Source organism: Anser anser (assembly GCF_964211835.1).
Source record: "Anser anser genome assembly, chromosome: 2".
Classification (NCBI taxonomy): Eukaryota; Metazoa; Chordata; class Aves; order Anseriformes; family Anatidae; genus Anser; species Anser anser.
Genome location: NC_139721.1, coordinates 154,197,658 through 154,222,103, shown reverse-complemented (window position 1 = coordinate 154,222,103; position 24,446 = coordinate 154,197,658). Strand labels below are relative to the sequence as shown.

The window sequence follows — 24,446 nt, the reverse complement described above, 5'->3', positions numbered from 1 at the left end:
GCTAAGCAGTTGATGTCCGTGTTTGGTACAGTAGCTGAGTTCTTAAATTGCCACATTTCTTCTATGAAGTGTAAAAAGGTTAAACAATATAACTGCAGTTTCATCAACTAAATTTATGTAATTTTTTGCCAGTATTTAAACACGAGATATTTTCTTGTTTAAAATTATTGTGGGTTTAAGGGCAAGAGTTCTCTTCAACAGCCTTTAGTATTAGGTAGAAACCTTATTAACATTTTAAAAGTAACTATTTAAAAAGCACAAGTATCTCATGTATGGTTTCCTTTGACGTGAACTTGCTTGTGCCAATAAACACAATTTGGGATTGAAAAGACACAGGAGGACAAGGAATATCTGTAAAGGCATTGTAATTGACATCTTTGAAGTGTGTTTACATCAGCGTAGAAAAATTGGAAATTATTTTTTTAAATTGACTGTGAAATTAGATTTTAATTCTGTTCACTTTTGTTTTTACAAGTCAAGAAGTACTGCAAACCTAGCTAATCCTGTATGCAACAGTTTTTTAAACGGAATAAAATGGATTGAACATTTTTGTTAGGACTGCTCCTTTTGCCTGAAGGAAAACACTGAGTGCTTGCTGCCTTTTTATGTAAGCAATGTACTAGCAAAGAGTCATCTTTTTTTTTTTTCATTAAGAGAAGGAAGGCCGTCTTAACTAAGAGGATGCAGTACTGTGATTTGGCTGCCCTGAGTGTTTTTTTCCACTTCAGCTAGTTACCTGCTCTATGACCCTGAGAAAGGTGCTTAATCTTTCCCTGACTCAATAATTTGTAAAATGGGTATAATATGGTCTTCCCTTATGAAGCACTTTATAAATTTTGCATAGGTTATCAGATATATTAGGATTAGGAATTAAATGTCACTGTGTACACATCGCGTGTTTGTTTTATTAAATGTAGTATGTTAGCTTTTGAGCTGAAGACAAATTTACTTTCTGACTTGAACGTTTTATCTTGCGGAGCTACCTTTTCTTGCTTTGTTACACGTCAAATGCCTCTGCGCTGTTAGAATTCACTTGTTTATGTATAAATGTTGACTTATAGCGGTATAGCAATGGTTGGACAACTTTGCTGACAAGCCATTTGAAAAAGGTCAAAGAAGTATTCCCGACCATGGTACATTCTTCCTTTTTCTCATTATAAAAGGAATCTGTGGATATGTGAAAACTTGACTTCTGTTTTTAGGATCACCTGATCTTAGCATAGGAGTCAATCAGTCTTCTGTTTGCTTCGTTTCTTAAAAACTCCGGGGTTAAAAATACTTTTAGGTTGCTTTCCCCTGTGACTTTGAACTGGATGGCTTATTTTGCTTGAATGTGGCAGAGGTGCACAAACATTAAAGGTAATGACGTTCTCATGAGGGAGAGACCTACATGTGGCTAGTGACCTAGCTAAAAGAAAAACTGCCTCTGAGTTACTGTCTCATCTAGCAGAGACTTCTCAACACAAAGAGCCCCTGCGTGTTACAATTGTGAGAAGAGCTTCAATCAGAGCTAATCAATTGCAAGTCATAAATCCATTGGAAACCAGGTGTTATTAATTTAGGGCTAATGAAGTGACTTGTAACCATGTAATGGTTAATTCTTACAACCTTTTGCAGAAGGATGTAATTGAAGAGTTGAACAAAGTTGTAATGAGCATGTTAGCATATTGGTTTCAGTTCTAAATTATAAGAAATAATGTAGTATTAAATCAGGGTAATGTTGATCAGGATCCAGTCTGCTTGGATTTGGGACTGATTAAATTCAGTTAACAGCCCTGGATGTAAATGTTAATGTTTCAGGGTAGTTATTTCTTATTTCTGAATTATTTCTTACTTAAAGCTTAACCCCTTAAGTGTTTAGAGAAGAAGTACTAGAAAGGATCTAGCAGAATTTATCCATTTGTATTCCCTATTTGAAGTTATTTGAACATTTAGAGGAATTTTGAAGCAAGAAAGGAAGTTGTCTATTTCTTACTCTGTAGTCATTTGAGGTGACTTAGTGGGAATAATATTTGAGAGGTGTGGTCAGCTAATTAGGACTGAATTAATGGTGGATCTGAGGGTTGTTAGTAGCTGGGGAAACATGATAAACTTGTGCTAACTGGAAGTTAAAGCCTCAAGTTGTGCAAAGGCTCATCTAAGTGAGTATTCTTCAGGTGGTTGTGTTTAATAATAATTCAGTCCTCAACTGTAGTTGAGCTAGTGTTTTTCCAGGTACTGGAATTTACCGGGAACTGTTCAAGTGCCGACTGAGTCTTTAGAAAAAACTAAGTTGTTTGAAGAGGAGATAGGTTAACATCTTTGGGTCCTTCTGGAGGTCTAGCTTTACGTATCACCTGCATTCAATGTAAAGTGGTTAAAATGCCTTTCTCTGAGTTACTGTCACAGTGTTTCACAAACAAGACTTTCGGGGGGACTAATCTGTTTGAAGGAAAGTGATTGGAGGTTTATTTACGGGCTGGTTGTGTGGATCTCCTGAATTTTTACAAAAGGGACAGTTGTGCTTCCTGTCTTGTGGTGTTTATCTAGGCTAGCTTCTCCTTTAAAAATAAAAGGGAAACAGAAGAGGTGTTTCTAAACACTCCATATTTAGGTTGCTACTAACTGCCTACTGCAGAGGCCAGACTTCTAATGCGAAACAAAACCATTTGCTTTCAAATGGCAATTTTCGTGAGCTGAGTTGATGGTCCAAATCTCTTCATCCCTTATGTGGTTTCACCAGCGTGTTCTGTGTTTGAAATATTTCAGCATTTTTTTGCCTGAAGGAAAGGTGAAGACCTTTTACTTCAAACATTACTTAATTTTATTTAACACCAAGGAAATTTTCACAAGTGGCACAATTGTGTGGGATTTTTTAAGGACATGAGAAAGTGGAGCAAGTGTTGTCATACCTGTTCTGAGAGAGTGCCACAGCGTTTTCCTTGTCAAAAACTCTTCAGACAGAAATAGGGGATCCCTGGCATATCCCAGTCTAAGTCTGGAACAAGATGTTTTGTGTGAAGAGGGAGTTGCAGAGAACCTTCCTTACACTGCTTGAGGCAGAAGAGAGGAATAGCTTCCTCTGGCTCAGGGCCCTTCATTCCCTTTCTATCTCTGTTATGGTTTGTCCTCTGAAACTGCTACAGAGAGAGCGGATGCTGGCAGTGTATCTGTATTCCTTTTGCCAGGAGAATTTTCAGGGAAGTTGGATGAAAACCAGTTTATCTGTTGTCCTTAACCTAACATCCTTGGTGTCCCACAGACAAATTTTCTTAATTTTGGTCCTCTTGAGTTTCAGAGCTGAAACTAAGAATAGTCTGAAGTGGCATGAAGCAAAAAAGGAAGCAGCGCTAGTGTCTGACCAGCTTGTGCCAGGAAGGCTTTGAGATGCACAAAGCTTTCCTCCTTTGATAGGACACCTGTTAGTGCACTGGGTGCCTTTCAGGTAACTGTAGAATTCAAATCTAAAGTTGAATTGCATGATGTATAAATTGTTTTATTCAGTATAAAAATAAGACCTTAGTCGAGCAACTTGTCCTCAGGCAACTCAGAATATTCTTGTGAATATTCTACATCGTGTCTTTTCAATTCTCAGGAGTGGTTTTTTAACATAATTTGGGTTTGGAATTTACCTTAAAATTTCTTTTCAAAATGGTCCTTATCCCAAAAGAATACTTGAAGGTTTTTTTCTGCAAAACCTTACTGAACTTTCTTTAGAGTCTCATTCAACATTCTTCAACTTCATCTCCAGGATATCAGCTGTTGTTGTAAATGGGTGCTGTGAGAGTGAATTGATTAATTTTGATTCTGTTTTTCAGTCATTTCTGAAATCTCTAGTTTGACAAACCTTGAGCTTTGAAGTATTGTTTGAAATTCAGATACTTTAAAAGCACTGCTTTATGTTTTAGGCTGTGAGAGGTTTTTGAGTAAGTGCCCAGCTGTTGCTCAGATCATAGGTCACTGTCCTTCATTTTTGCCCCTGGCTTGAAACATGTCCTTTACAAAAAAAAAAAAAAGTATTAACGCTAAATTAAATTGTAAAAGGTATATTGAAATATAATTTATTTTTTTTTTTCCCTGAAGTGGTCCTTGGGCTGACTTGGATAGACCTATAACACCACTTCTGCGAACTTGGATCAGTTTAATGGATTTTACAATGTACTTGGGCCTGGGGGTGTGTCTTTGCATAAACACCTCTTGCAGTCTGTGAAAGCAGAAATTTGCAGTGCTTTTGTAAATAAAACTCGTTGCAATACTGTTTCCTGATCATTGTGGAAAATGTAAATAAGGAGGTTTTTTTTCCAAAATTCCTAATTCCATTAGGAATTGCTATAAGTAAGGGTTTCAGCAACCCTTTCTAAGGTCTTGGCTCATGTTTTCCAGTGCCTACAGTAAGGACAATTTTAAGCAGTTCTGCATCTGAGAATATTCAGTCCTTTTAAACTGATATTTAGCAAATAATGAGATAGTAACTAGTACATGCTTGCAGCAGTGTTTATGTAGGAGACAAACTGTTAATGGAAATAGAAAGTCACTTGTGAAAATGATTCTCCTACTTCCTCACAATTACTCTGCTTTAGCTATGGCTTTACTATAATGAGTAACAGTAAATGAAATTTTCACTCTATTACTGTGTCGCGGTAGCAGATCACAGGTAGTGTAGAAAGCATTTTGTTTTCATTTAACAGGATACATGGTATCAGGTGGTGTTGATTGACATTTCTTGGATAGTGCTTTATACAGCATTTCATGCAAATCATGTTTGAATGAGACTGCTGCATCAAATTACATTTCTTTCAGATTATAGCCCTTGCAGATGTGAGACGGAGCTTGTTCAGCAGCTAGCAAAAAGCTTTCGTTTTGAACACTTACTGTTTTCACAACTTGACTGCAAAGCCCTGTAATTACAGCACTTAAGGTAGTGAAGGAATGATGGGCACTTTCTCTTATCAGATCTATAAGTAGTTGCAAGCAGATGCAGCATGAGATCCCTCCAGCTGTCAAATATTGTCAGGCTGGCATAGAGGGAATGCAGTTTAAAATGCAGGTGACATAATACCCAACATCCTTCATTTGCTAGTGGGCTTCTGATTAATCACGATTACCATACATTATCATACCATCAAATTTAATCATATCAATGAATTCCCATTTGCAGGAGGAGCAGCAGCAGCTAAACATGATGGTAACAGCTATTAAATAAGAGAGAAATAGATGGCTTCTAAATGTAGTAACCCTTTAACTTGTCCTGCTAGCTCCAGTGTGCGCATGCTCTGTAGAAATTAAAATCAAACAGAAAACTTGTGCGCTTATATTCCATAGTTTTAACTTTAAGTAATTGCTATTTAGGACTGCTAAGAAAAAAACAGAGTTGAAGAATTTTTTTTGTGTGTGCGTCTTATTGACAATAAAATTTCTACAGTTCAGTATCTGGTTTAGTACCTGCTAAGTGCAGAGTCACAAAACGGTGAGAGGTTGGAAGGCACCACTGGAGGTTGTCTTTCAACCCTCCTGCTGAAGCAGGACCACCTCGAGCTGCGTGTCCAGGAACATGTGCAGATGGCTTTTGAATATCTCCAAGGAGGAGACTCTGCAACCTCTCTAAGCAACTTGTGCCAGTGCTCCATCACCTGCACAGCTACAAAGTTTTGGTTTGGGTATATTTTTATATGTGTATATTTTATATGCAGGCACACATGCACCTATATATACACACATAAAAATACTGTATTTACATATTTCTACACGTAATCATATTTCTATTATATCTATTATTTATATATAACATGTAATGATCTATGTGTATATGTACATATAAATGATTAGATATAAAATAGATTGATATATTTGTATGAATGAAGTTTGAACTTTTTAAGCTACATGAGCAAACGATAAATTTTTATTAAGCACACACAAACAAGTATTAAGTGTATGGCTGCATAGCCATTAATTAGGCAGTTAGAGATATTTTGCAGATGTCAAGACTCCTCTTACAAAGAAATCCAATTACAGTGTACAATTGACTTCTTACTACAATGCAGTAAGACTAATCTAGTGCTTAAATACTGAATGCAGAGCTAAAATATACTTGTTATAATCTAGTCCTAGATGATAGTATAGTTCTCAAGCTGTTTTCACTAAGCTGTGAAACATCCTTCTGAAAAACAGTATATTTGTCATCACAGTAAAAAAAAAAAAATCTTATAAATAAACAGATATTTATACACCTTTTGTACCTTGAGTTCTTGCTGTTCAGTATGTGAAATGAAAAAAACACGCTTCATGATAAAATACTAAATTGTACTACTGATTACAGTAAACTGAATTACAGTAATATTAAGTGTTGAATATGGAATACTCCAAAACACAAGTATATTCAGGCCTTCATACTCAACATGCGAGTAGAACTTGCAAGTACATTGGTAGCCCTGGGTGTGTAAAGTTCTTGCATCAAAGTGTTTGCGAGGTCAGAGGTACAGAATATCTCCAAAATGAAATTTCTGTACAGAAAATAAGGAATCTTATAATTTAACTACTAAATAGATCTGAAATGTCACATATCAAAGTCCACTTTAACAGCAATCATAGTATTTGTCTTCTGTAAAGATATCTTTTCTTTCCCCCCGTTTTTTTGTGGCCATCTGAGTATTTTTAGTTGAAGGGAGAAGCATCGTCCCCAAGTCACATCTTTTTGGTTCTCACATTGTTTTGAAATTAACTGTAAGTTCACTGTTGAACTTGGAGTGTAATGTAGAAATCCTGAATTTGATATTCTATTTGATATCCATCTGAGTTTTGATTGTAATCGTAGGTGACATGCAGGTCACCAAAATATGCTAGGTCAATAAACATTCTAATAATATTTCCATATAATGGTCTCTAGCCTCAGGATAAGGTGAGACTATTTTTATAATATATTTTTATAGGCGTTTTATGTCAATAGTTGTGAAAGCAGAAGAGATACAAAATGTGCCATTCTTTTGGGTCCCTACTAATATACCTATTCCTAGTAAACTATTAGCTTTGAACACAAAAATATGCAGGAGGATTTTTCGTGTTTGAAATTAAAAAAAAAGTAAAATTTTCTTCTTTCACAAGAGAGTTCCTTGTTCTGGCACTAATGTCTGTTACACTCTTTGTCCATGTTCAGGGCATTTTCTGAGAATTGTTTATGGATGGGACCACTGGTCCTGCAGATTTCCATCTTCTAACTTGCAGACCTCAGTGGTAGAACAGGTGGGAGTCCAAGAAACCAATCTGTAACGTTATCCTTCAGAGTAGCATTGGTTAGCTTAAGTAACGAGGGATTCATGTGTCTCCCTCCTTGCTTGTACTGGTTTTCTGTGAAGGTTGAATTCCATTTTGGGACCTTAAACAGTGTCATTGGACATCAGTTATTTTTCATGCAAATCTTTTATGTACAAGATCTGGTCAGATCACAGGACTTGTACTTAAACATCCCAGTGTGGTTTACCTCCTGTAGCTGTGCAGTGGCAAAGAGAAGCTTGTCCAAGTTACATGGTACATTTCAATATTACGAATTATTTTTGGCTTGGTTTAGGGAAATAGCAACCTGTTCTTTCTCAAACTGAATCTGCCTTAATGCTAGGATCTACATACATGAACTAGCAGTTACTAGTCTTTTCCTTACATTTCCTTATGTTCCTTTTCCTTGCATTTTCCCCTTAGAAAATGCATTCCAGAAATATTGAAGACGCATGTACGGGTAGAATACATTAGTTCTCTCGAGTTTCATGATCTCTCTGAACTTTAATTTTTGTCTCTCTTGACTGAAATGTATTAAAGGCATAAACTTTTACATAAGGCCTTTTTATAACATTGAATCCATTGGTAATATTTCAGTACCTGTTAGGTTTTAGCTGACCTTGATGGAATTATTGTTGTCAAGAGACATCGCAGGGAGCCTACAGGTTCATTTAGACTGTATTTGAGAAAATTCCAAGGAAGTTTTATTCCAGAATTTCAGAGAACCATTTGCTTTCTGTATGCTGTGCACAATAAATGAAAATACTGTGAAACTGGCTTGTAAGGACCCATGTTTTGTGAGATGTATACATTTCTACCTGAAAAATTTTAAACCATATTTAAGTTATATGAAAAAGGGCTTCTTACACAAAAGGATGAAAAGTCACTTCCTTGCACTGGAAGGTTGGCATTTTAGGAAAGCTTTTCAAAAAGTCTAGTAGCTACTGAAATAAGAGGATTAACATCTTGTGACAGATGGCTATAGTTTTAATTGTCATAGGTTATAGTGGTCATTATTCTTTGCATTTAAACCATATAAGAAGAATTAACTGAGTGGCCCTGCTTAACTGTCAATGGGGTTCTCCTAGCTCTTTGCATTTTAAGTGAGATTAATAAATGAAAACATGTTGTGGAGGCAGGGTGTAATTTATTGAAAGATTCATGAAGTTTCAATGACATTGTTAAGGTATTTAATTAGTCTCGTGGAAAAAAAAAGTAGAGTGACCCTTTTAGAGAAGCTGATAAGTCATATAATAGCTGTTAGATCCTCTTTATTCCTTGCTTTATAAGATTAACTGTGTGCTAAGCAATTTATGCTAAGTTTTCCCTTTTATTGGTAACCAAAGTTATCTATGCTTCATGAATAGATTATTGGAGATAACATCATGTAATTAACAAGAGATGCGGAAAAGTAAAAGTACAATTTGTGTAAGAATTGTATGAGAGAATGTTAATTTCTTAACTAGGAAGGATATTTAAAGGGATAAAAGGAAGGCAAAATAGTGCAGTTCTTTGAAAGGATTAAAGTAACCTTATCTCGTGTTCTTTCAGAAGGTAGGATTGCCTGAGTGTGTGAAAGTCGTGTTCAATGAGCTATTCACAACTCTAATGAATTGTAGACACAAGTTTGCAATGCGTGGTTTTTTTTTTTGCAAAAGTGATTGATAACATGTAAGTTAATTGAATAATGGAAGTTAGCAAAAGGGGACGTTGTGTAAGCTGCATACATGTGGAATTGTTTAGAAATGTCAGCCCGTGGTGCTGTAAACTATAGCATGTGGGGGAGAAAGTGTGGAGAGACTTTTTTTTGTCAGGGTAAACTTGTTAAAAATGAATATTTAAGAGAGTGAAATACCTGTCAGTAGCACTTCAGTGTGTGTTTATCATCTCCTTTGAAGTATTTCTAGAATGCCTGTGGTTGTGGTCTCTTTGGAAATCCACCCAGAACCCCACTTCCAGTGTAATTTCTGTGTAGACCTAAGTGTATTCAGAAAGGTGATATCTCAAAATTTTCAAAGTAAAATTACACTAGGATAAATTGATAGAAATCAACATTTGTATTCCTTAAAAATACAGGAAAAAGTACAGCACGTCTTTGGCAGTTTGAGAAAAATCTTGATGTTCAGTACCTTGTTATCGTTGTTTGGGGATTGACATATGTTATAGTTTGCACAAAAGATTAGAAAGAATGGCCTGAGTTGAGTTTCCACAGCCTGCAGAGTCCTACTGAGAGGCTCGAAGCCCTTTCTGCACTGGATGTGAGCCCTCAAGTTTTCAAAAATAACAATTTCTCTCTCAGGTCTTTGAAGTACTCATTAATGCCAGGGCTGCAGCTCGTGGTTTAGAAGGAACTGCACAGCACTGAGTATTGGGAGCAGTTTTGTAAGGGGTAAGTGTAGGTCGGTTTATGGCTTCCAGGCCATACGTAGTGTGATATGATGGGTGAGTCTGCTCCAGGTCAGGTGCTGTTTTCTGATTCCGACCTCTTTTTGCAACTAGTTTTAAGTATAGCTAAAAGATCCATCTTAGGAGTCTTCCCTTCCAGTTTGGTGCACTTTATCAAATTGATTATTTAGTAAATGACACTAAATTATCAATGATAATGATGCTAAATCAATGATAAAGAATCCGATAATGATGAAAAAGGGAGAAGACTCTTCCAGAAAGTTGTGTTATGTGCTCTTCTGGGTCTTTCTCATACAGATGCTTGGTAACTCAATCTTCCGAACCACTGTCTATGAATCTGAGCCAGCCTTGCGGGGGTCTTGCTGGAAAGGCACATAAATAATTTTGTCCCTTCCCCCCAGTGTCACAATTGGCCCCAGTCTGGGACTAAAAGTTAGAATCTTACAGCCTTGGCTGACTATGAATTTGCAGTTCTCCTTTTTGTTCACTTGAAACTCGTTAACTTGAAAATAGGTGTTCTGGAGAGTGTGAGATTTATTAAGTAGAGAAGTTTCCGAAGAGGTATAACAATGGTGAAGGAATAGTTAAAATGTCTTTTTGTAGGGAGTCTCGGTTGATGTGTGAACTGAATAGTTGGTTGTAATTTGAAACTGTCCGGTTAGGAAAACCATGAAAAATGGAAGTAACCACTGTGCATATAAAGATTTATTATGCATCTATGTTACAGTATGCTTATTTTATCAAAATAGACCATTATGAAAACTGGCTTTTGCACCTGCTCTTCATTAATTTTTGAAGTTAAATAGCTCTGCGTGGTCTTTTCTACTAAATAACAGAAGGCACTTGGCAGTTATCAGTAGCAAATGTTTGCTGAATGTAGAGTTTAGCAATAATGATAAAATAATCCACTCCTGGAATTACAGTTTGACTGCAGTGAAGAAGGGGGAGAGGGGGGAGTTAAACCTTAAGTAATAGAAAACTGTTACATTACTCTGTACTATTTTTAGGACAATTAGAATTTGGCATAAGAAAAAGTCAAAGCTGTGGTATTAGTGTATTCCTGGGGATGGGGTGAGTATATTTCAGAATAATAGATGAGTATCTGGTAATTCAGAAAAACATCCACCATATTGTGCATGTTTTATTAAAAAGCAAGTTCATTTGTGCCTAGAAGTAATAACTCTGGTTGAAACTTAGTTTCACACGTACTATGTTAAATTAATCATTTTGATTATTAAATCATTAATAAAATAATCAAATTTATGTTGGAGCTTTCCTGAAAGCTTTTTTCAGAAGGAAAGTTTCAGCACTGTAAAACCTGGATATATGAGCTTCTCCCCGTCCGTATTACAGTAATTTATGGGTAGAGTTTTATTTCACTTTTGGGGGAAGCAGAAGCAAAACTGGTTTAGAAAAAAACGAGAGGTCAGTCTTTTTCACTGATATGAGAAGGAAGAGAATCAAACTCATTTGTTTTTTTAGAAGCAAATATTGGTAATTCATTTTTCTGCAAATAGCAAATGACTTTGCAATTAACTTTGCATGATTGGCCTTTGGTTATCAGCCAAGAAATGTGATTAGTCATATTTCACTAGCTCTTCAAAATGCCATATACATAAGTTAAGATCCGTTAATGATCAAATAAGTGGATATTTGTTAATGACACTCAGTTGTCTGTATAGTATGTTGCTTTACTGTGGTATGTTTTATATCAGCCATACTTCTGTAACTTTCAAAACTTCCAGATTTAATACAAAACAAAAAACCACAACCCTCAGTTTCATTGTGCTTGGGATAAGTGCTCAGGCCAGGAAGGGTCATTGTTTTAGTAACCATATATGCAACAATTCAGCGCTAATGAATTCTGACAGACACAACTTCTGTTCACTGAAGAATATAAAAAGGCTCCTCATGTTATTTTTTAAATGTAAAAAGGAGAAGGAGTTGGATTTAGGATTCAGAAATGTTTCTTGTCTTTGAAAACTTAATAGCTTCAAAGTTTAACTAGAATCTAAAAAAAAAAAAGCAGTAAAATACATTGCTGATTTTTTTTGGGGTGGTGGTGGTGGTGATTTTGTTGTTGTTTTGTTTTGTTTTGGAAAGTGGGACTTAAATTCCAGAACTGACTGAAGTTATTTTACCAAAGCTTATTTCATAAAGGTTTAAAGTTTCCCTATGACAGCAAATACAAGTCTGCTCTCAGTGTGTGTGGTCTCAAACCAGATGATTTGAGTGAATATATTCTGCTGGTTGCCTGCCTCAATTTAAATCAGTTTGGTTGAAGCTTTGGGATGAGGTAGATCTGGGTGTAATAATGAAGGTATGGGGTGGCAGGAGAGGGAAAACTTTATTTAAAATACAATTATAGAAACACACACCATTTTTTTTCTCAGTTGCTTCTCCTTAAGGAGAAAACTAAGACTAACTGAAAAATGAATTAATATTGAGGAAGATGCTTGAGATTTGGTTACAGATGTCAGGAGTAGGAGTGGAGGCACCTGCTTGTTTTGTAACCTGTGTCTAACTAGAGCTTGGGAGTGACGAGGAGCGACTGAAAAGGATCTGTGACCTTCACTAGGGCAGAATATGTTGAGTTTGGAAGAAGGAAGTACAGATTATCATCACTGTGACACCATTTGGTGCTTGGAAACAAGCCCAGCCAGGTTATTACTGCTGCCAGTTCTTCAGCTCAGGCGGCAAATATGTGGTACTCACCATTTTTCTACCTATGTGTCAGTATGTTTCCATGTCATGTTTTTCACTGGCCACTTTAGAAATAAGTAAGTTTTATGTAGGCATGTATTAATGTTGAGAACTAGGAGAGCTTCAGAGTTTCAAAGTTAAACACTCCAAAAAATAAATAAATTAATTAAAAGCAGCTTACCTGCCTGGACTTCCTTCTCTCCCCAGGTGACATATGCTCATGTGACGATGTGCTGTAAATAAGATGTAAGGTAACCACCTTGTTTGAAAACTGCCCTGATGAACTGGTTTTTCCCCTGCCTCCATTGGCAGTGACCTCATGCGTTATACAGTGACAAACGACTACCTAAATAGTTAAGTAGCTAAACATGGGGCGGTTTGCTGGGTGCGTCCCTTGAGGCTGCGTGGCTTGCGGAAGCCCTGTGTGTTCCCCAGGGTGACCGATGGCCGTAAGAGCTGCTCTTTAATAGGCTTTTATCACCCAGGCTTCCAGGATGAAGGGATGCTTTTAACCTTAGTTTGAAAGTACCTCTGGCAGCTCCTACGCGGGTTGATGGTACAGGTGCATTTGGGGAACGAAGGGTCAGGATCCTCAATGTTTGTGTTCAGTTCTGCTTTGGCAGGCAGCCAGCACTGTCCTGTTCTGCACCGGGGAAGGGCAGTGCGGTTGAACAGCCTAGTTCAGCTAAACCTGAACGGATTTTGATGGGACGAATCAATGTCATTTTCTCCACCCCAAATATCTCCCTCTTCCTCTAAGTGCCATTGGTTGCAGACAGCATTGAAAGTCAAAGGTCTTGGCGTCTTCTGAGGTGGCAAGAATATTTTGTGTTGGTAACTGTCAGCTTAGAGAGAAGTATAGCAGTTCTTCCTGTAAATAGTATGTATGTTATGAAGACTGTCATGCTTGAGTGTAAAATAATGTCTTTTCTCTAAATGAAATACCCACAGGAGACTGGCTGACTAGGAAGGAGCACTGGCAACAGGATATAGAACCTTTAATCTCTGAGCGATGAAGTATTTGCAGTTGATGGCTGTATAATGACATGAAATACATAGTCACAGTCTCGCTTCCAAATGAGAGGTCTTAGTTTCTCAGATAGCCCATTTAGGTGTGTCCGAGAAGGCCACAGATTTAGTAATGGCTTTGAGCCTCAGTGGCTTGCTCTCATCTACCTTTTCGGTTCTTGCAAATCCCATCTGTAGCTTGGTAGTAGAAAGGTGTGAAGCAGCTTTGTCTTGTGCTGCTTTGATAGTGAACGCACATCAGTTGCCAGAGCAAATACCTGGTTTTGCTGTGTGAGAAATTCTTTTTTATGAAAATACTAAGATTTTTGCTATACAAGTAGGATAGGGTGACACTACATATGTTGTTGGTGTTAGGGTAGCCCCACGGATAAATGATAACCTTTTGCTGATGGCCATAGTTCAGTTTAGCAGGGAGTGTGTGTTCTGAAATCTGTTTTGAAAAGCTTGTCTTCAGCAATGGCAAGTGTAAGCTTTTAGGTGAACACCAGATGTAGATGAAAAAGATGCCACCACTAATTTCAAAATTTCTATGAAGTGGAAAACAAGAATATTCCTAGATTATTTTCATTACTTATTTGATCTACTCATATATAATAAGGAAATGTTTGTGAATATAATGATTTATTTTAGGCTTAGTTTCTCTTGGTTAGTTATCAGAGGTTGCCAACATACTTTGTCAACTTGTGTTATAAAAGAAATGGTAATAGCGTGAATTACTGACTTAAGTGTGTCTTCTGCAAATTTCTGCTTTTGGATTGGTATTCCACTTTCTGCAACACGTAAGGGCTCAGTTTACATTTTAAAAGAACTTAATGGAGAAAAGGTAATTTTGTAGTCTGCCTTATAATGCTTCAGATGTTTGTGTTCTGAATAGACAGAAACATTACTCTCCTTTTTTATTTTTTGAAATATGATTTCTTTAATTTTCAGACGCCATAAATTGTCGTGTCGTCGTGTCCTGTCCCCCATCCCTCCCCCAAGCAGAGCTACTTCACTTCAGTGTGCTATGCTATACTGAATTGATGGCACAGAATAGCATGGTTTAAGAAGATAAATGTCAGGAATATCTTCTAAAGTAGACATTCAGATTTTGGGGGGATTAATGGGAAAGAAGGTCAATAATTGCATGGATTTCAATAAGCTTGAGAATAAATGGCATTCCTGTAGTGCTAGTGATTATTAAAACATTGTGAATTCATTTCAAAGTGCTGTGCTCAGGTTTAATACCCCTTCCATTTTGAAAGGATGACTCAGTAAGAGCTGCCAATTTGTAGAGATTATAGGAGGTAACTCCATAAATCAATTACATTTTTAAGAGAAAAAAGTTATAGCAGACAATGGATAATTTTCTGGCTGGTAGTCTTAATCTTAGTTTTGTCTTATTAAATAGGTTCCTCCAGACTTCCAGCAGCATGCACCTGGACCAGTTCCTACAAACTTCTCACAGGCCCCAAGGCTGCCAATCCAGGACCAGTGGAGGGGGCCACCACCACCGCCACCACCCCTCCCTCCTCCACCTCCTCAGGAAAGAGATCCCTTTTTTATAGGAGGTAAGCATTTTCATTTCAATTAACGTAAAATGTAGTTTTTGTAAAGTGAATGTGGAGTTTAAGTATGTATCATGTGACGTGATATGTTCAGAAGAACCTGGAGACCAGAAGGTAGTATTTGATGTAACCTGATGAGTTACAATGCCAGAAATGCCAGTGGTATCTTTTCTCCTGTTCTGATGTAGTCTTCTGTCTACACGTTTAGCTACCATAAATCTGTGAATTTATACAAATGCAAAATAAAATTAGTATGTAAGTAATTGCTGCAGTAAAATTGTTGTAATTTGTTACATTTTACGTAATGCACTCCCCATACATTTTAGTTTCTGATAGTAACACCATAAACTGTCTGGACTATAAGAAATCTGTTAACGTTAGCTGAAATGCTACAGCATAGCAAACAAAGGTTAGTTTGTGTGTATATATAGATATGTTTATACCAAATGTATGAAATATATATATGATGCATGTGTTATTCGTGAGTACAGGTAAAATGTATATGCAAAGTTGCTGAGTATCTGGTTAGCAAATGGTATCAAAGTTTTGTGAGTTGTTGTATACTTTAAGCACTAATCCCTGTAATCCTTCACTGATTTCAGTAGAGTAGAATTTCTAAAAGATATTCCTAATTCTAGGTAACGTTCAGTTCTGTTGGTCTTTCAAGTATCAATTCCTTTTAAACACAAGTGGCACAAGCAAGAGAAATGTAACGTTGAGGATAGCTCTTAAAATTAAAACACCTCATAGTTTTGCTTTCTACAAATTTCAAGTTACTTTTCTAAATCAAAACAGAGCTTTGCGTTTGATAAGCATGTTTGTTTCCCACGGAGCCTGTCATTTAATGACTTTTTCTGATTCCCACAGATCCAAGATTTCCAAGCCATCACTTGTTTGAGCAGCGGAGCCCCCCTCCACCACCACCTCCCCCGCTTCTTAACAGCGCGCATCCTGTCCCTACACAAAGCCCCATGCCCTTCAGTCAGCCCGGGCCAGCCTTCAGCCAGCAGGGGCAACAGCCGGTGTTTCCCAGGGAGAGGCCGGTGAGGCCGAACATACAGCCTCAAGGCCCGGTGGGAATTCTCCACTTCAACCAGCCGGGTGCAGCAAATCCACGGCCCTTCATTCCTCCGAGACAGCAGTTCCTACAAGCCCCGGGACAGCCCTTCCTCGCCGCACATACGCAGCCTAACATGCAGGTACGGATCTACAACAGGGAGCAGTCATACAAGAGGTGTTTGTAGTGGAACAGAAATGCACTGTAGCTCTGTTGAGTTATAGGAGTAATGTGAATAAAATGGAGTTATTCGAGATTACAGGTATGAGGCAGATTTATATATAGTGCTTATTACTCTGTCGGAAAAAGTGATTTTTTTTTTCTTCGGTGGCCAGCACTAACTCATTTCCAACAGCAGTCTGTACCCCAGCCATGTCTCTACAATAGACTTACAAAAAGCACTTTACAGTTAATGGAATCAGAAGTTTCAATGTCACATAACTCCTTAAGTTGCTTTAGCTCCGCGGAGGCAGGGAGCTGTCCCGCTGCCCCGCTGGTCGGGGCCACCGGCAGGGCCGGAGCGCCCTCTGCTGCTCAGCCGCAGGGCTCAGCGGGGAGCTGGGGCCTCCTGCTGCCCGGGGGGAAGCTGGGCTGCTTGCTTGAAGTGGGTAAATGTTCTGGGGTTGTGCCGAGTGATGGAGAGGGCCCTGCATGATTGGGTGTTCGGGGTCTTTTCATGGTGTCTAGGTTTTGAATGTGGGGAAGCCATAAAGACTTCTATGTGCTTCTGTGTTTGGGGGGAGGAAGAGAAAGAACAGTGTTTAAGTCATTAAACAGAAAAGAAAGAGAGCAGAAGGCCTTTCGTTTGCCATTTTCCCAATTCAGCTGTTGTCTTACTCAGGCGTAAGCACAGAACTACCTTGTGCAGCTTCTGTTAATCTGTTTTTTAATCAGTGTGTTTTTGGTTTAGCCTGATCGATAGCTGCTCACAAATGTTTTGAGGACTTGCGAGACTGGAGCTACATTTGCAGAGATTACTACCTTGAAACTAAAAACAAATAATCTTTCTTGATACAAAGGGTCCTTTGCATCCACCGTTGCAACCTCAGCCACAGCCTCAGCCTCAGCAGCACCATCACCAGCAGCAGCAACAGCACCATCACCAGCAGCAGCAGCAGCAACACCACCATCATCTCCAAGGACCACCACAGCCCTTGATGCCCATGAACCAGCCACAGTTCAGGCCTCACATGCAGGCCACGCAGCAGCAGCCAAATAACAACAGGATGCAGTGTCAGCAGCGGCAGGGTCCAATGAAGCCAAGACATGTGAGTACCACCTCCATCAGCGTTGTCTCTCTTAGCTCTGCATGGGTAATAAGCTTGTAAACACGTGTTTCAAAACTTACCACCACAGTTTTTCAGCCTCCTTATTCCTTTTCTGCTTTGTCCTTTTCTTTCATCATTTTTTGCTTCTTTTTCTACTTTGCTCATTTTGTAACTATATCAATAAATAGTGCATTTATATATTTTTTTTCTAGTCCAGTTCTCATTGTGGTTTTTTTTGTGATCCGACTCCAATACGAGATGACAGTTGCCCAAGAACTAACAGTAAAGGGTTTGGGAGGGAGGGGAGGGCGGTTGCATGATCATATTTAAAACTGCTGGTAGTCTGTGACTGTGTAGGAGCCCAGTTCTCTGACACCATCCTTCAATCTGAAGGCCTCTCAGTAGCACTGTGAATAAGCATTCTGGTTAAGATGGTATCACTCACGTCTTGTGAATTTGCTCCAGTCCAGCACGTTCTGCCACTAGGCAGGTTGGGGTGGCACAACAGTCCATGGCAGTGCTCAAGTCAATGTGACTAGTTCAGAAGAATCATTTTAATTAGGAAAATAAATCACAGTGAAGCCAATTTCTGAGAAGGATGTTAAACCAATGAGATTCAGTTTTGCTGTAAATTAAAAAAAAAAAAAGTTAATGTTTTTATTTTTATACTTACATTGAAAACACAGTGCCTCTTTGAAAAGTGTTTTTTTTTGTTGGCAAACAAGTCATGAAAATCTGAAACAGGGAACACTTCAGTCTGGTTTGGGGTAGAAATATCTGCGTTTTTTTCCTTTCTGCTTTTCAGAACACACCCTCACAAAATATTGTCAAGCGTCCAAATCAGCAGCTACAGCCAACTGCTCCAAGAAATAGTAACTTGCGGGAGTTGCCAATAGCACCGTCACATGCTCTGGAAGTGAGCAACAACAGGCGAACCTCTACCCCAGCTGCTCAGGTCAAACCCATTACCAGCACAGTGTCTGCCACCAAGACTGTAGCTGGTGTTGGAAACTCACAGGGACGGACTGAGATGAAAGCTAAAGCGATCACACCAGTGGCCCAAGCAAAACCAGAAGTCAAATCTGAACCAGAGGTAAGGCTTTTTTTGCCATTTTTTAAAAGAAAACCCGTTTAAAATTTTTTTTGTCTGACTTGTGAACTGTAAATGTAGCTAACATACTATTCACCCAATATTTTTTGCTGCCACTAGAGGCCTCCCTTCTGAGTTGTGCTCTCAGACAGTTTCCATTGACCAAAATAAAAAAAAAAATGAACTCTGAAAGGTTGTCAGGGCCCTGGTGATCCTGTTTTGCAGGTGTAGGAATCATTCCTACTGTGACAAGGCAGAGGTTGCATGAACTTCATCAATGATACAAGTCTCTGAGATACCCATTGTGCCCATTTTGTATCTTGCAGGTTTACGATCGGTTGGCTTGTGTTGTTTTTTTTGTCTGTTTGTTTTTTTCTTCCCCTTCCGGGTAAGTACTTCTTTCTGGGTTAGAAAACCTCTTCTCTTCCATTTTCTGTGTTGCTATATGCCGTATACCTCCCTAAATAGCCATTTTTTCTTCCTCATGCTGTTTTCCCTTAGACTGCCTACTCTACTCTAGGGTCTTGAGCATTCCTGAAGGAAACTGCAGCTGTATTGCCCATGGAATTTCTTCTTGAAGAAGAAAATCTTTCTTTCGTATACCCTTTTTGCATGAAAAAAATAGGAGATGCTCTCAGATTTTCCATTTTGGACAAAAAGATGCTGTTTGCTCTGCTAGTACTCTGCACAATCAGAAAATGAGATACAGGTTTTTGGGCTCCAGTGGGTCATGCATGGTGAACAGGGGACATTTTATTGCACAGATTCTCCTGGAAGCTAGAGAAGACTTGCCATGAGCACTGTTAGTGTGTGAGAGAGAGTAGGTAGGATTGCACTGACGATATTGTTAATAGTGAATCTCAGGAAGTGCCAGAGGAACGTGATGGTTAAATGCACCCTGTACAATTCCTGAATGTGAGGTTATCCGGAACAAAACTGTAAATCTTTATAGTTCAGTTGCCCATGAAACTTGTCTCAAGGACCAGGTTTCCTTCAACAACTTTTGAAAGCTTTAATTGTGGTAATACTTTCTTCCCCTTAAGCTGCTGGCGATTAGCTTCTCATCTCGTTCTTGAATTATTATGACCATCCCTAATTTTCGCAAATGTGGCACAAAAGAAACCCATAGCTGGCAGTGCTTGATCTCTTCTGGACTTGCTTCTCAGTGGGAATATAAAAAAAAAAAACTTTTAATTGTGATCTTTTCTAAAAAAAAAAAAAAAATTGCTTAAGTAATCTCCTTCACCTCAGTTCAGTCTCTTGGAATAATCCAAGTCAATCTGTCTTTCAGGCCAACAGTAAAGGTAAGTTTTGAAGGCCTATGCAAAGCAGTTACAGGCCTCCCCATCTAAAGCATTTTATAGTTTTTTCATGTTTCAGCCATTTGGAACTTAAGACATTAGTCCTGAAATATCTCTGTCACGTGTCTGGAAAAATGAACTATTTTTCACTTCTGTTAATCAAATGGAATAAAATAACCAGTGCAGTTATCTTGTTCTTTCCATTTTAAATATTACACATATCCTAACAAACCTGTAACTTTAAGACCATCTAATCCAACTCATGTGATTTCTTGGTTCTACAAGTCAAGCTTTCTTTTCATTTCCATGGTAAAACTGCTATCTTTGAAAGGAGTTTGTGATACCTATTTCACACAAGTTGCTTTTTCGTAAAACAGGTGGAAAAGAAAGTTGCCCTTGAAAAACTGATGTGTCTCTGTAGTGTTTCCTATTGATAACCATAAAAGTAAAGCCTTTGTAGGTACACTTGGCAAGTACTTATGTGAATGTGCATGCACAGATTAGAACGCTTCTGTTTTCAAAGTTGACCCAAAAGAGAGCCTTGTGCTACAGTGCAGTAACATTGTCCCTTTTCAGCTGTGCCACTGTGGTAGTCGTGTTCACTGGTGACACTCACCCTCAGTTTACAAACTGAGGATTGCTGTACTAGTAGCTCTCATTTCCAAGCACTTAATTATTTTCTCTGCTATTTTTGTAATGTAGGTTATTACATCCCCTCCTTAAGGCAAATTGTAATGTTTTCCAGTCTTTTGTGTATTTTTCTTCTAATTACCAAACTTTGTGCTGTTTTAGGCTTTCTGTGAAGGTGAAAGAGTTAAATTCTGCCATTTTTTCTAGCTGTCTGGCTCATAACTGAATTGGGCAGGTTATTTTGCAAGTGTCTTCAACTGGAAAATTAAGACTTTTTTTCTGCATCCATCTTCCTTAAGAGCCAATGGCCACGTTTATGAATGCCCTATCATTCAGGAAGCACAAAAAATAGCAATATTGGCTGTTAAAGGTTTTCCCTCATCTTCCAAATAGATACATAAAGGATTGCAACCTGAGAGACTAGAAGACTGAAAACTGTGTGAACTTTCTGAATAGTATGCTTGTTCCTATGCAGCTGGAAAATATCGACCTTTAAGTGCCTCTGTCAGAATGATTTTTCAGACTGAGGACATGGAAGTTTACATCTGGGAGGATAACAAAGAGACAATGAAATTGAGAGAAATGGGTAGTGACTGCGGGTCTCGTTCTGCTCATGTTGAGGTCAGTTTAGGATGAGAGGAATTAAGGCAACATTAAGCATTTTTAAGTTTAAAAAAAGGGCAGGAAAAATGTAGAAAGGTGATGTGAAGCTTTTTAGAAGAAATGAGTTATTGGATCTCGGAACAGGAGAGATATTGGTAAACCATTGCACAATCAGAGGTTTGCTGATATCACCACTTATATTGCAGATAACATCCCTGGTATCCTTAAAGGCAACCCTTCTGTTCTTCCAAATCCAGTAAAATTTGGAGTTGGATTTTTGTTGGGTCTTATGTTGTTTTTTTATAAGACTTGGAGTATAGAAAATATTCAATATTGGGCAAATTCAGGTGATTTTTAAGAAAATGTTTCTAAATCTGCTTTTTTGGAAGTTAATTACCTGAAAAAAATGTATGTTTTAATTTGTTTTCTCCAGCTTGAGTAGGTTTGACTTCCAGCTTTTAAAAATAATGCCTCCTGTCTTTGTGCTTTGTGATTCTTTCCAGCGGTATTTTTCCAGATAGAAGATCATAAGAGGGCAGTGTGCTTTTCAAAGTTATATATAATCTCATTCTTAATTTTCTGTTTTTCTGAGATGTACTCTGCCTGTGTTTTGTGGGATGATTCATACCTTCATAGGGTTTAGGAGCCTCTGTCATTAGTAATGTGTGACGTTTATTTAACTGTCTTTATTGAACCCCGGCAGCCAAATGATGTAATTTGGATCTGTCCTTACCTTTTATGAAGAATTGTTACAAATTTTTGGACAAGTGCTTCTAGCCTATTTTGTTTCTAATATTATAACTGATGGGGAAAAAATAACCTCTTGAATAAACAGATTTGTGTATATGCTGCAGTTCAAACAATTTTGATTGTGCCAGTTTTACTGAGGGAAACAAGTGAGCCTGGCTGCATGATTTTTTTTTTGTTCCTTCATCCATTGCAAGCGAGAGGACTTCAGTATCCAGCTCTTACAGCTCTGCATTTAACTCTAACAACTAAAAAAAAAAACCACCAAAAACCAAAAGAACACCAACCCACAACCACAAAAGTGATTGTTTTGAATTCACTATATGAGAAGCAAGCTACTGGTATGAGGACTTGAGACGTTATACTTTCTATTGTAATTTGTTTTAGAGCATGTCTTTGCTGTCTTTTCCTCAACAGTGCCATTCTGAGTTATCCTACAAAAGCCTGCTGCTTTTCTTACTGCTGCTCTTGAGCTAGACTCAGAATGGCAGCCTACAACTTATTCTTTTGGCACTTTCCATTAAAACCTATGAACCTTTAAGGCAGAAGAAAAACCTATAGCTAAGGCTTGGTCTTCCCTCCAAACCACAATTAAATATATTGTGCTCAAGAACTTTTCAGACAGATGAGAATCAGCATTTAACAACAGCAAAAACAAATGAACAGAGAAAAAAAAAACACAATAAAGATAACACTAAAGGAACTGCTTTGCTTCTCTGGCTTTGTGCTTGTACTTTTTGTTCTTTTACTTTGTATTCCACCTGGCTCCTTTTTTGTACACCATTTCTTCATGTTGTAGAATTTTCCACAGGAAAAGGGTGACACATCTGGTTTATCTAGAGAAAAGGCCGCTCCAAGTTTTTCTGCTTCTCCTACAGATAATGTTGCTTTTGGTATTAAACCTCCAAATACGAGCTGTGAAATTCATGATATCTTTGACGGATGTCTACTTTCTCCCAGTTGCTATTTTTTTGGCAAAATGTTTGTATTTTTTTTTCTTTTGGCAGTGCAACTGCTTGTGAAGAAGTCTGTGCTGGGGTTATTAAACTAATAGGATGAAAATCATTAGCAGCAGTCACTGCATACCATTTCCATCTTGATTCAGTATACTGTCTTGCTTGTTCTGTCTGATGAAGCCACTTACAATGTAGGGGAAGAGATTCTTTTAGAGCCAAGAGGCAGAGGATTTAACTACCCCTATTTTTATCCTGGGGAGGAGTTTGCTACCCATTCTGAATCCGTGCTGTTGGGTCATTCCCCAACTAATAACAATTAGAACTGACTCCCAATGCAAATACTTTGCTAATGATCACAGGGTCGTTATATCGTGCGGTCTTCCTCTAGCTGCAAGGGCATTTTACTGAGAACATAACAGTAATAGCAACTCATTTATGGAGATAAAGGATTTAGGCCTGTCTGTAGCCTATTGAGCATCTGATTTGCAATTGTCATAAAACCTCAGAGCTCTTGGCCCTTCATTTCAAAGCTCACCTTTTAAGAAGAGAATGACTTCGTATTGACTTTGTAGAAACCTTACTAACTTACCAAATATTAAGCTCCTGAAAGGAATAATTCGGATGATGTTTGAGATAGAATAGCCTGAAGATTCTACTGAGCATTCATCAAACTTCTTATGTGTTGGTAATAGAGTTTGCCACTTGTCTTCTGTGTTTAATGCTAGTGCAGTTGAAATCTGCCCACAGGGTTCTGCGCGAACATGTTGATCAGAGTCCCTCAGGATGTCCGTTCTTGTCTGCTGGCAAGACCCATTTAAATGGACCGTAAAACACACATCTCTGCGCTGCTTACGTGTAGCCTTTGAGTTGGTGTTTTGTACTTACCAGATCGGGATCTGTATCTTCCAAGGCTTTCAGAACTTGTTAGATGATAATACAAGCAGATAGTTCCCTGATGATAAAGGACAGCTGATAGAAAAGCCCCATCTTATGCAGGCTTTTGCTAGTATTGACACCCTCAGTTGATCATAAAGAGAAAAAAAATGCAGTGCTACCTCCAGAGGTACACTTGGTACTGGCTCACTGGCATCTGTCAGACCCATTTAGATAAAATACAGAATGCTCTGATCTAAAGCAAAGCGAGTGAATAAAATAATTCATTAAGTGGAACAGGTTTTCTGTTTGGACGATTTGAACAGCATATTTACTGTCTCCGAAACAGACTGAAAACTTCATAACATCAGGTTCTGCATAACAGCACATCGTCCTCCTATCTGGAGCTTATCTTATTTTTCTCATCCTATGCAAGATATACTTAAGAGTCTTATCTTTTTTCTCTGTCTCTTAAGGGTCACGTGGATTTTTTGTTGTTGTTTTTGGTGTTTAAGACTATAATCCAGCACCTCCAGCTTTCAGTACAAGATTAACTACTTGACTTCCCTCCACGTTTTAATTTGTAGAAGTGTGTTCCTGTTGCCATCTATCAACAAAGACCTGTAATCTAGTCGTTGCAGTGATCAGTCATTTATTACTGCAATCATACTCTGAAAAGTATTGAGGAAGATCAGAACCTTGTGGTTTATGAAGCATTGTCCTAAAAAGGATGGTGTTCGGACTCCTCCCAAAACTATAGCACATATTTATAAATAAATCTGTTTTTGTTGAAGTCTTATTTTAGTCATTGTTTAGGCTAGACTTGTACTCTGAGACATGCAGCTACTTAGGAAAGGAGCAGTTATATCTGGAGGAGACGAGCGTTCAGGATTTGTGGACCTGGATTCTATGAATACAAACGCTACCGGGCTTTTATATCTGCGGATCAACTTTATGGTTGGATCTGTTCTGCTGTTTGTTCCTTTGCGTT

At 38.2% G+C, this 24,446-nt stretch overlaps 1 protein-coding gene across 6 annotated transcripts in view; it reads left to right on the top strand.

Annotated features, from left to right (window-relative positions):
• RBM33 (RNA binding motif protein 33) overlaps positions 1–24,446 on the top strand; it is a 99,197-nt gene that overhangs the window by 42,447 nt on the left and 32,304 nt on the right. For all 6 annotated transcript variants that reach the window (XM_083827366.1, XM_083827364.1, XM_083827365.1 and 3 more), the window contains exons 11-14: positions 14,774–14,933; positions 15,798–16,129; positions 17,007–17,255; positions 18,061–18,348. In XM_083827366.1, coding sequence (XP_083683492.1) covers positions 14,774–14,933; positions 15,798–16,129; positions 17,007–17,255; positions 18,061–18,348 — 1,029 coding nt within the window. The remainder of the gene's footprint in view (positions 1–14,773; positions 14,934–15,797; positions 16,130–17,006; positions 17,256–18,060; positions 18,349–24,446) is intronic.